General features: G+C 37.2%; 1 protein-coding gene across 7 annotated transcripts in view; it reads left to right on the top strand.

The window, feature by feature from the left end:
• The window catches only part of CHST9 (carbohydrate sulfotransferase 9), a 74,753-nt gene extending 62,431 nt beyond the window's left edge, over positions 1-12,322 (top strand). For all 7 annotated transcript variants that reach the window (XM_070747684.1, XM_070747686.1, XM_070747682.1 and 4 more), the window contains 2 exons: positions 7,014-7,051; positions 10,276-12,322. In XM_070747684.1, coding sequence (XP_070603785.1) covers positions 7,014-7,051; positions 10,276-11,367 — 1,130 coding nt within the window. In that variant the 3' untranslated portion in view covers positions 11,368-12,322. The remainder of the gene's footprint in view (positions 1-7,013; positions 7,052-10,275) is intronic.
• Positions 12,323-13,127: the final 805 nt, after the last annotated feature.

Below are 13,127 nucleotides of genomic sequence, written 5' to 3'. Positions count from 1 at the left end.
CCCCCCCCCAGGGTGATGGACGGACAGATGGGATTGTCCTTGGGAGGCAGAACCCACAGCCACTCCGTCTTATCCGGGTTGAGCTTGAGTCTGTTGACACCCATCCAGGCCCCAACAGCCTCCAGGCACCGGCACATCACTTCCACCGCTTCGTTGACTGGGCATGGGGTGGAGATGTAAAGCTGGGTATCATCCGCATATTGATGATACCTCACCCCATGTCCTTGGATGATCTCGCCCAGCGGTTTCATGTAGATGTTGAATAGCAGGGGGGAGAGGACCGACCCCTGAGGCACCCCACAAGGGAGAAACCTAGGAGTCGACCTCTGGCCCCCCACTAACACCGACTGCGACCGGCCAGAGAGGTAGGAGGAGAACCACTGAAGGACAGTGCCTCCCACTCCCAACCCCTCCAGCCGGTGCAGAAGGATACCATGGTCGATGGTATCGAAAGCCGCTGAGAGGTCAAGGAGCACCAGGACAGAGGATAAACCCCTGTCCCGGGCCCGCCAGAGATCATCCATCAACGCGACCAAAGCGGTTTCCGTGCTGTAACCGGCCCTGAAACCCGACTGCTGGGGACCTAGATAATCGGCTTCTTCCAAGGACCGCTGGAGCTGGAGTGCCACCACCTTCTCGACAACCTTCCCCATAAAGGGAAGGTTGGAGACTGGACGATAGTTGTTAAGTACGGCTGGGTCCAGGGAGGGCTTCTTGAGGAGGGGGCGCACAAGCGCTTCTTTATAGAGTGATGGAAAAACTCCCCTCCCCAAGGAAGCGTTGGTAATCTCCTGGGCCCAGCTCCGTGTCACCTCCCTGCCGGCCGAAACCAACCAGGAGGGACACGGATCCAGTAAACAGGTGGCGGAACTCACAGCTCCGATGGCCTTGTCCACTTCATAGTGTCCGGACTCCATAGTGTCATCCCCAAACCCCCAACACTTTACCCTTAGATTATCTACGGTTGACCTATCCAGATTCCTAAGAGGTCAGTAAGGGGCGAGTACAAGTGCACTAGAGTGCCTTCCGTCCCCTGCCCTATTGCTCTCCTATATCTCCTATACCTTTCTTCTATTCCTATATCTCTTCTTCTACTCTTTCATTGATATGTTCTATTACTATATCTTCTTTTCTATTATTTCTTAGATACCGTATATTTTACTATGAGTATCTCCTCTATAACCTTCATCATGTATTTTACTATGTGTATATAGATATATACCCACTAAAACCAAAATCAATAAATCAATCAGTCAATCAATCAATCTCTGGCTGGCCCCAGAGTGGGGTGGGAATGGAGAGTTTGCAGTATCCTTCCCTTCCACGCCTACCAAGCCACACCACACCCACCAAGTCAGGCCCACAGAATCTGTAGTAAAAAAAAATTGGATTTTACTACTGGGACTTTTGATAGGTTAGTTACCTGGCTCTGAAATTCATCATGCTTCCTTTGAGACCCTCCCAGTTGTATCAGCTAGGGTAGGATATCTTGGCATGTTGAAACAACAATGTTCCAAGCTGGGAAGAGCAACTGCTGTGAAAAGAAATGGGAAAACACATGCGTGAGAATTTATCTAATATTGTCTCTGTGCCTTTTTTCTGATGGATAATTTGTAGTGGACAAAATGAAACTTTTAAATTAGTGAGAGTAGTTGCTTTTTTATTGATGTGGAAAAACTGATTTATCACTCCCAAAATGCAAATTTCATCTTACATGTTATAAATTATGAAGTACTGTTTTCAATGCTCTCGGATTCTATCCTTCTGACTTATGTATGCTGACAATGCTCAAGTGATTACTGACCACTTTTTGGAAATACACTGTAAAAATGATTCAATTTAAGATTTTATTCTGCTGAATGAAAAAAAAAGGAACTAATGTTGGCTTATGGTTATAATTTAATTTCAAATTTCCTTATTTTAAACACAAATAGTGAATAAATGTACGCATTAGTGACTATGTACTCCAAACATCTATTCACATGAAAGCCCCTTTGGCAATCTGATAAGAACATCTTATTTCGCTTTAGATTGTAGTATTTGTAATGGTTTTAATAGAAACTGAACATGCATACAAGGGTCAGCACAAAAGTATTTGGCTGCATTCTTTCTTGCAAATGTTTATGTTCCCAGGAGCTTTTGAACCTTTAGGAACAGCTCTGTATCCTTATTACAATCTGACAATTAAAAGGCTGCTTTCATATTTACTTATTATTTATTTATTTATTAATTAATTAGTTATTTATTTATTTGATTTGTATGCCGCCCTTCTCCTTAGACTCAGGGCGGCTTACAACATGGTAGCAATAGCACTTTTTAACAGACCTAGTATATTGCCCCCACAACCCGGGTCCTCATTTTACCTACCTCGGAAGGATGGAAGGCTGAGTCAACCTTGAGCCGGTGATGAGATTTGAACCACTGACCTACAGATCTACATTCAGCTTCAATGGGCTGCAGTACAGCACTCTACCTGCTGCCCCACCCTGGCTCATATCAAAGATTGTCCCCCCCAAAATAGCCAGGAAAGACATAAGATGCTATGAAGAGTCCAACATTCTAAAATGGTCAACTTTTCTTCATTTTGTTCAATCAGTGTCAACTCAAGTTTAATGTTGCTGGAATATATTGTAGTTTTGCTCTATGCAGCTTTTTGGAATTATGAAATACTAAAGAAAATAATCATTATGAAGCCATTTTGTCACTTCTGCTATTTGCAGAAAAGTTTGCAATTAAATTAGATGTACCTTTTGTACAAGAACAAATTTTTAGAAAACATCCTAACAACGGGGGAGGACCCTCTGACCAGTTACTACTGGAAAACTGATTTATAGGAAGAAATCCATTTTACATTTTCTGGTCTGCAGCTTGCATTATTCTTAAGCAATTTGCCATATAATAAATATACTAAAGAAATATGAACAATTCTCCACCATGAGATAAGACCACTGCCTAGGATATATATCAAGCTATTCAGACGAGTTTCTAATGAGAATGTACTTTCAAACTGGAGTAGATGCAAAAACAAGTAGTTGGGGAGAATGGAGTGAAAAGTAATGTCTCAATGTTATAACTCACCAAAAGAGGGTAGTACTGACATCATAGAAACAAATAATTCTTCACAATCTGTTCTTTTACTTTAGTTGGGAGCAATTGAAAGAAAACTTTATGTTGCTTTTGTTCATAAAATAGATACCTATAAGTGTCACTTAAGCAATGCACCATTTTTTGATTGTTGAAAAAATCCTTCCAGTTCAAATTCTTGGCCAAATGCAGGTTGTCTATGGTAGCGATTATGAATACAAGTAGACCTCAACTTACAACCATTCATTTAGCAACTGTTCAAAGCTACAACAGCATTGGAATAAATGACTTATGACCAGTTCTTACACCTGACTGTTGCAGCATCCCCATGGTCATATGATCAAAATTATAGTCATGTGATCAAAATTACTGGCATTCAATTACAACTTTCCCAAGGAATATCCTGGCATTCATTTATAACTTTTTATGTATTTATTTATTTATTTTATTTATTTATTTATTAGATTTGTATGCCGCCCCTTTCCGTGGACTCGGGGCGGCTCACAACACAATAAAACAATTCATAACAAATCTAATGAATATAATTTAAAATTTAAAATAGTTCAAAAACCCCATTTTTAAGCAGACATACCTACAAACATACCATACATAAATTATATAGGCCCGGGGAGGTATCTCAATTCCCCCATGCCTGACGACAAAGGTGGGTTTTGAGGAGTTTACAAAAGGCAAGGAGGGTAGGGGCAGTTCTAATCTCTGGGGGGAGCTGGTTCCATAGAGTCGGGGCCACCACAGAGAAGGCTCTTCCCCTGGGGCCCGCCAACCGACATTGTTTAGTTGACGGGACCTGGAGAAGGCCGACTCTGTGGGACCTAATCGGTCGCTGGGATTCGTGCAGCAGAAGGCGGTCTCGGAGATATTCTGGTCCGATGCCATGAAGGGCTTTAGAGGTCAACTTTCCCAAGGGATATCCAAAGTCCATGGGAAGCTGGATTTAATGCCCACATGATTCACTTAACAAGTCATTTGCTTAATTAGCATGACAAAAAGGTCATGAAATCAGGCATGACTCACTTAATTGCCATCTTTTTTAATAAATGAAAATTCTGATTCCAACTGCAGTTTATTTATTTATTATTTATTAATTCAACTTCTATGCCGCCCTTCTCCTGAGACTCAAGGTTGCTTACAACATATTAGAAATTTACATACAATTGCATTCTAAAAGACCCAAAGTTAAAAACTAAACAAACAGGTTCATACGTCATACATTCATTCATTGGGCGGAAAACCGAGACAGTGAGAGGAGACCTGGGAGTGTCGGCTGGTGACAGCGGCCAGCACCAAAGAGCCAGAAAAAGGGTAATCAACATCGAGAAGAGACTTTTTTTTACCCAGGACTGAGACATTCTCCCTCAGGACTTTGAACATTTTAATAACCCAGAACTTACCAACTAAGAACTTAACACTACTTTGCTGCTGACCAATTTCTTATATTTATTCTATTTTGTGTTTTAATAATTAATTTATATTTTAATTAAATTATTGGGGGAGGGGTTTAATTGATAAATAATTGGGGCAATTGGCAATATTAATTCACAACAGTATATTGTAACACTGTGAAACAATTAAGATAGTTTAGAATGCGGCCGCGAGAGCCATCGTGGGGCTTCCCAGATTCGCCCACGTTTCTACAACACTCCGTGGCCTTCATTGGCTGCCGATCAGTTTTCGGTCACAATTCAAAGTGTTGGTTATGACCTTTAAAGCCCTACATGGCATTGGACCAGAGTACCTCCGGAACTGCCTGGTACCGCACGAATCCCAGCGACCGATAAGGTCCCGTCAACTAAACAATGTCATTTGGCGGGCCCCAAGGGAATATCCTTCTCTGTGGTGGCCCTGGCCCTCTGGAATCAACTCCCCCCGGAGATTAGAACTGCCCCCACCCTCCTTGTGTTTCGTAAACTACTCAAGACCCATCTATACCACCAGCATGGCAGAATTGAGACACCTTTCCCCTAGGCTCTTTATATTTTATGTTTGGTATGTATGTGTTATTTGGTTTTTAAATATGATAGGTTTTTATATGCTGCTTTTTTAATATTAGATTTGTTTCGCTATAATATTGTTTTTTATTATTGTTGTGACCCGCCCCGAGTCTTTGGAGAGAGGCGGCATACAAATCTAATAAATTATTATTATTATTATTATTATTATTATTATTATTATTATTATTATTATTAATTAAGCAAAGTTTGAAAGAACCAGAAGGAATGTTCGATGCCACATAACAATGCTAGGCTTTATATCTAATAAGCCACCCATCCGGCAATTGTGAAATCTTACCCTATCTATCATACAGTTCAGACTTAGCACTATGTGTTCTACTCTTCCCCAAAAATTGAAAGAGTACCTTCATCTACAATATTTAACTGAAATGAAGTGGTGGAAAACAATGTCAGGAACTGGTTGAAAAGACAAAATTATTTTATAATGCCTTTAAAAAGCTCATCCATCCTGGGTAGGTGATTATATGGAGAAATCCATGCAGGCAATACAGAATTGTTTTTCTGTTTCATTTATTAAAATATCCTATTTAAATTAAGTTATGGAAGTGGAACTAATACTCTTCATTCAACCTTCACAGAAAGCTTCCACGAGAGGATTTTTTTTTTGAAGTTTATATTGATTTACAATAAATTATGAAGTGATAATATTAAAGCACTATAATTCTGAAACAAATTTAATAATATGATTAAGAAGGGATGTTGATATTGGCACTATTAGCATTACATCAGCAAACCTGCAAATCCTTTTTGCAAAATGGCAGTGTATTGTCACAGGCATGGATCTTACAGAAATCATTTCCAAGGAATAAATTATTTTTGGGGTTCGAGGCCTTATGCCAGTGGACTTTTTATCAAAACTTAATTGTACAGTTATATCATTTCTTTGTTGGTTTGATATAAATACTATAAAGTTGATCATCTAATTTGCATTTGTAGGCATCCTGTCAAAACAACAAAATGGGAGACCCATAAACATACAAACCAAATTTTCCCTCTTGGCTGTCTTTTGAAACTCATTGATGTCACTTCCTTCCTAAGTCAGCAACTGAATTTTTCTTTAATTCTTAGTCCCAGCTGTCTATGTTGTCAACACAAAGTTATTAAAATTCCTTTAAAGTGAATAAAAATAGCCTAAAAACAAATGTAGTGGGAAGCAGGAAAGCATCAGTATTCAAAGTCCACAAACCTTTGAGCAAAATAGAGTTGATCCAAGTAGAGATTGAAAACATTGGTCTTTCCTCGCATCTTGTACATCATTAAAGGTTGTTTAAAATACGTTTGCCTTAATCTTTTATTACACCCCCCCCCCCCCCCCCAAAAAAAGAGAGTGGCTTATCTGGTTTAAAAAAGTAGCCCCAAGATGTGAATTTTCACAATGATGTTCTCAGTGAACTCTATTGCCTACTGAAAGTCTGCCTGGAATAATGTTGATTTTCTTTCTCAAAGCAAAACACACACACACACACACACACATAAACACATTTCTGCAAAACAAAATACTACGCTATTATGCAGGAAGTAATTACCATAAAGAGGCAATCCTCTGTCATAGCCTAAAGCAATAAGTAATCTTGATTTTCTTTTATTTTTTAGGAAGATTATTAGTTTAGGAGATCATTAGGGAAGTTACTTTCTTACTTGTACCAGTGTAATACTTTTCACCCCATTCTATCAATTTACTTGTGGAACGTAAATATTTATTTTATTTTTGCTATATTTTTTAAAAGCTCAAGATGAAGATGATTTCCTCCTCGACTATCTTCTGAGTGGCATGGTAGATGGTGACTGTCTCCATTTAAATTTCTGCCTGAATAGAGAATACAGAATTAAGCTGGATTCTATGTGTACTGATATAACCACTTTCTCTGAAACAAAAACTTTTTTTCTTTCTTTCAGGATCTGAAGAAATAATACAATTGCAGATGTTTAATCAGGTATTTTGACCATGTTTAGAAATATTTAGATACATTACATAGTTAATAAATGCATTTTTACAAGAGAAGAAATAACACAGGAATCTGCATCTAGATATTTAGCATTTATCTAAAAAGCCAATGAAGACCTCTAGGCAACCAAACAGACTAGAGAACAGGTAGCAAAAATCCTACATTAAGATGATCAAACACAGGTAGTATCATGCCTGTTTTTATATAGCAAAAGGACCTACGGTATTTATTATTACTTTCTTTAATAGCTGTTCAACAGAATTATGTGTTGTGGGTGGGGGACTGCTCCAAAATGGACTGTTGAAACCATGAATGCACTCTGTGACGCTTTTTACTGGAGGTACTCCAAGATCCACAGCCTTGGATGGAGATTGAAATGGATTCTCTGATTCTTACTAGATGTAGCCAGAAATAAATTAATCATAGAAATCCATGCAAATGAATGGATTTTGTAATGTGTACATAATAGGGCTAATCCTGGAAACTATGTTTGTTTGTTTGTTTGTTTGTTTGTTTGTTTGTTTGTTTGTTTGTTTGTTTGTTTGTTTATTTATTTATTTATTTATTTATTTATTTATTTATTTATTTATTTATTTATTTATTTATTTATTTATTTATTTATTTATTTATTTATTTATTTATTTATTTATTTATTTATTTATTTATTTATTTATTTATTAGATTTGTATGCCGCCCCTCTCTGTAGACTCGGGGCAGCTAACAACAGTAAAAAGACAATATGGACAAATCTAATATTAAAAGCAATGTAAAAAACCCCAATTTAAGAAGCCAATCATTCATACAGACATACCATGCATAAATTTTATAAGCCTAGGGGGAAGGGAATATCTCAGTTCCCCCATGCCTGATGACAGAGGTGGGTTTTAAGGAGCTTACGAAAGGCAAGGAGGGTGGGGGCAACTCTGATATCTGGGGGGAGTTGGTTCCAGGGGGTCGGGGCCGCCACAGAGAAGGCTCTTCCCCTGGGTCCCACCAAACGACATTGTTTAGTCGACAGGACCCGGAGAAGGCCAACTCTGTGGGACCTAACTGGTCACTGGGATTCGTGCGGCAGAAAGCGGTCCCGGAGATATTCTGGTCCGATGCCATGAGGGGCTTTATAGGTCATAACCAACACTTTGAATTGTGATCGGAAACCGATCGGCAACCAGTGCAGACTGCGGAGTGTTGATGTGACATGGGCATATTTAGGAAGGCCCATGATAGCTCTCGCAGCTGCATTCTGCATGATCTGAAGTTTCCGAACACTTTTCAAAGGTAGCCCCATGTAGAGAGCGTTACAGTAGTCGAGCCTCGAGGTGATGAGGGCGTGAGTGACTGTGAGCAGTGAGTCCCGGTCCAAATAGGGCCGCAACTGGTGCACCAGGCGAACCTGGGCAAACGCCCCCCTCGCCACAGCTGAAAGATGTGAACTGTACTGCAAGGATAATCAATTATGAAGATAATAACCAATTTCGAAGAAAATATTCTTGTTGGTTAATGAATCAAATTCAAGGCAATATTTATGATGCAAGCTAGAACTGGGAAGACTGTAAGTTCTAGAATCATCTCAGGCATGAAAGGCTTTTGGGTGACTTTGGCCCAGTCATTCTCAGCCCAAATCACCTCACACGGTTATTGTTATGGGGAAAATAGGAGGAAGGTGTCCATCACTTTGAGTTACAATAATAAAAAAGGCAGGAAATTAATAAATACTATTAGAAAACCTATGACAGATGGCTTAGGAACTAATGGCACATCTGATCTCTAACAAATCTGAGAAGGCTGCATCTGTTAGTGTCTCTTACATCAGCATAAAAAACCAAATTCTTGGCCTGTTTTACATTTCTCTCCCTGATCCAATGGAGCTTATACCAATACATTTAAGAAACTGAACCAGCCTAAGATATAACTCATCAGTCAAATCTTCAGTTAAACCATTGCTATTCATCTTGCCAAATTGCTCACATATTATCACATATCCTTGATTTTAAGCTGCTTAATAGTTATTAGCGTATTGGAGTTTTTGTTTTGTTTTTATTGATTTTTTAATGTGTTGTTAATTTTATTTACTACAAATAAACATCATGGTCATCATTTTGGAATCTGCATTTTTGATACTAAAAATCAAGTTTTAAAAACTTTTTCAAAATTAAATCCTTTTAAGATTCCCTGTGAAACATGATTTCAGAATTTTAAAAAATGCTATATTATAAATAACAATGCAAATGACCAAAAAAAATCTTCAAAATGGATTACAGGTAGCCCCCAATTTACAACATCTCCTTTAGCAACCATTTGAAATTAGTTGTAAATTACCTAGTTCAAAATTTCCAACAGCTGTCCATTCCGCCACTCTCCCCCACTCACATTAACACATTTTGGGTACTTGGCAACTGGCCAGCATTTATGGCTGATTGCAGTATCTCATGGTCACATAACTGCGATTTATCATGGGTGGTATTTTTTTTCTGAAAACCAGTATTTACTTCTGGTTTTAATTTTAAAAAACCAAGAAACAAAGCTTAACAGCTGTGATGGTTGCTCAACAAACATGGTGGTTATTTTATGACATGGCATTTGTTTCACAACTACCTCCAAAAAAAGGTTGTAATAACAAGTTCAGTCTCATGCTGATCTGCTTTATGACCATTGAAGACTACCTGTATTTTTATAAATAAAGCAATTATTAATTAATTAATCTAATGCTCAGTATATCTTTGATGAGAAATTAACCATAAATATCAAGGTACATGAAATTATTTTAATGTCAATGTCCTCACTGAATTAACTGGGAAGGAAGGAAGGAAGGGAAGGAAGGGAAGGAAGGAAGGGAAGGAAGGAAGGGAAGGAAGGAAGGGAAGGGAGGGAGGAAGGGAGGGAAGGAAGGGAGGAAGGAAGGAAGGAAGGAAGGAAGGAAGGTTCACCAAGTTCCTGGTATATGTTTGATTTGTTCATGAAGCCTAAATGAACTATATCTGCATATATAATTTTACTTTTCTTTTCTTACTATGGTTGTCTCTGATATGAAAAGCATTTAAAGGAGAGACTATTTGTGAAATTGTTAAACTTAATAGTTTTTCTTATAAGGTTCCATCCTTTTACAAAACTTTTATCTTACAATATGTTCTTTTTTATCTCTGTACCTTTCTTATCTTTTGTCCCTCTTTTGAATATTAGGCTTTACCCTATATCATTTTCTTCTGTTTTAGGAGGCTTTTGGAATCTATTCTATTGAGGAATCTGAAAAAGCTAGAGAAAATTGGATTGCAGGAAAATATTTGCGCAAAGACAATAAAATTTTGATTGAGAGTGAAGGTTATCAGGAGCCGAATCGTTTTAAGAATAGAACAGAAGATTCTTTGACCACTAATTTTTCTATAGACCCACAGAAGATTCTTAAAGAGCTCAAAGAAATGAATTTTTCCTCCAACAAGCATTATTTAAATAAATTCTTTAATAGGAACAATAACTGGAAAGCCACCAATGAGATACAAGAGAGGCGTAAATTTTTTCTTCGTGATATTTGCCAGAAATACGTTAACAGAACCCACATTTCCCCTGTCCACATGGTCTCTAGAATATACGTGGAAGATAAATACAAACTCTTGTATTGTGAGGTTCCAAAAGCAGGTTGTTCCAATTGGAAAAGGATTCTGATGATACTTGGTGGTCTCGCAAAATCTGCTGCTAATATTTCCCATAATAACGTACACTATGGAGATCATTTGAAGAAACTAGATAGTTATAACGTAAAGGAGATAAAGAAGCGTTTAAAAACATATACCAAAATTATATTTGTCCGTGATCCAATGGAAAGGTTGGTGTCTGCTTTTCGAGATAAGTTTGAACATCCAAACATTTATTATCATCCTGTATTTGGGAAGGCAATTATTAAGAAATACAGACCTTATGCAGATAAAGAAGCATTGGCAACTGGCTCAGGAGTGAAGTTTAAAGAATTTATACAATATCTTTTAGATCCCTACCGGCCAGTAGGTATGGATACGCATTGGGAACAAATCAACAAACTTTGTTATCCTTGCAATATTGATTATAATTTCATTGGCAAATTTGAAACTCTGGAAAAAGATGCCAATTATTTTTTGAAACTAATAAATGCTCCAGATAAGCTCCTATTCCCTCATTTCAAAGACAGACACTCCACAGACAAAAGAACCAATTCAGAAGTTGTAAGGAAATACTTGTCAGAAATTCCTGCTATAGAGAGGCTGCAGGTTTATGGCTTTTATTACCTGGATTATTTAATGTTTAACTATACTGTACCATATGAGACATTCTAATTTGATGCAATGCATAATCAGCCTTACCTATAAATTATGAAATATTATATATTTTTAAATGGAGAAGCTATTGTTAAAGTTTTCATAAATGTAAGTGCCTAAAATTTAGGGAATAACAAATTTCCTAAATATGTCTGGGAATAATAATTTCATATTAGAAAATTATAGAATATAATGCAATATAACAACAAAAAATTAAGACAGGTGGTATTAAAACAATTGTGTTTTATTGTATTTATTCTACTGCTGCAAATTTTTCTACTTTCCAGGGAACAGCAGTTAAAAGCTGGATTTATAAATCTGAGATAAGTTTTTTTAATTGTCAATCAAATAAAAAAAATATTAAAGAAGAGTCAATATGTGAGTTCTCAGATAAATGTATACAATGGATCAACATTAGCTTATCTACCTGAAAAGCTCATTTCTGTCTGGACAGATAGTGCTTGAAAATAATATATACTCAAACAACTGGTTTATTTTTTTTTATTATTGGCCAGATTTGCAGAAAAAAGCACACTAAAAATAAATAGTAGTTTACTAGATAATAAAATACTTAGTTTCACTATTGTAATATCAACTATAAGATAAACAATTCTTCATTGTACACCTCACATGGTAATTCTGATAACAATTTGAACATACTTTTATATACATCTTTAAAGGCATCTTTAACATTTATTTGTTTCATATATAAATTCTTCATATTTTTATTGTATACACATTCCTTGTTAACATCAGTTACTCCAATATAAGTTGTTTTGCAATATTACTTATAAGGTCCATTTCATTATCTGCACAGTTTTTTGGCATCTTTGTACTTATTGCTGCAGGATCAGATAATTTTGCTTCTCTTTGTTTAGAATGCATTTAAGCATTTCTAACTGTTCTTAAATTAATGTTTCATAATAAGGTGTTCTGTATCTCATAAATAAAAACAAATATATGTGTGCCAGGATTATGTTGCAAGATCTAATCTGGGTTGTTCACTGGGAGCGTAAGTTTAGCCTTTCTGTGCATGCGCAGAAGCAAAAAAAAAAAGCTGAAATTTGGTGAAATCTTGTGTGTATGAGCGTTCTAGTGAAAGATTTGGCTTATGCACATGCGCATGAAGCCGAATCTCTTACCGTGAGTCCTCATGCACTCACACTGCATTCTGGAACTGCCGAGCGATGGTGGCCCACCGCTGCATACTATGTACACACACACACACATTTATACATTGTATAAATCTAAATGCTATTCCTATGCTAGTGCTAAAAACGGGTGCACAGACAGTTTGGAAGGTCTCCAGTTTTTGCAAAAAACATGTGCAGAGGGTTTGGGAGGTCTACAAAGTGCTCCTGGGAGCTTGGAGAGGGCAAAAAATGGGCAAAAAGTATCAACCGGGTGCACAGAGGGTTTGAGAGGTCTGCAGAGCGCTCCTGTGGGCTGGGGGAGGGCAAAAACTTCTTATTCTTATTACGTCTTCAAAATCTTGGTGCATCTTATACACTTGGCGCATTTGAAAAATATAATTAGTGGTCATCACCTTGGATGAATCTAGCAAATAAGATTAATCGATAAAGCATTGTTCAATAAATTATGGACAAATGGTGTAATTTATGAATATAGCTATTTACTTAACATGGACATCCAGGAATCCAGCAGTTATTTACAGTACTGGGGGCATGGAATTAAAAAATGATGCTACCTCAACCTAAATATGATTGATCAGATGGAATTCTGAATACAAATTTCAAGCCACAAAGCAGAATCTATGA

Source organism: Erythrolamprus reginae, chromosome 3, assembly GCF_031021105.1.
Source record: "Erythrolamprus reginae isolate rEryReg1 chromosome 3, rEryReg1.hap1, whole genome shotgun sequence".
Classification (NCBI taxonomy): Eukaryota; Metazoa; Chordata; class Lepidosauria; order Squamata; family Dipsadidae; genus Erythrolamprus; species Erythrolamprus reginae.
This window is presented reverse-complemented; position numbering and strand designations above follow the sequence as displayed.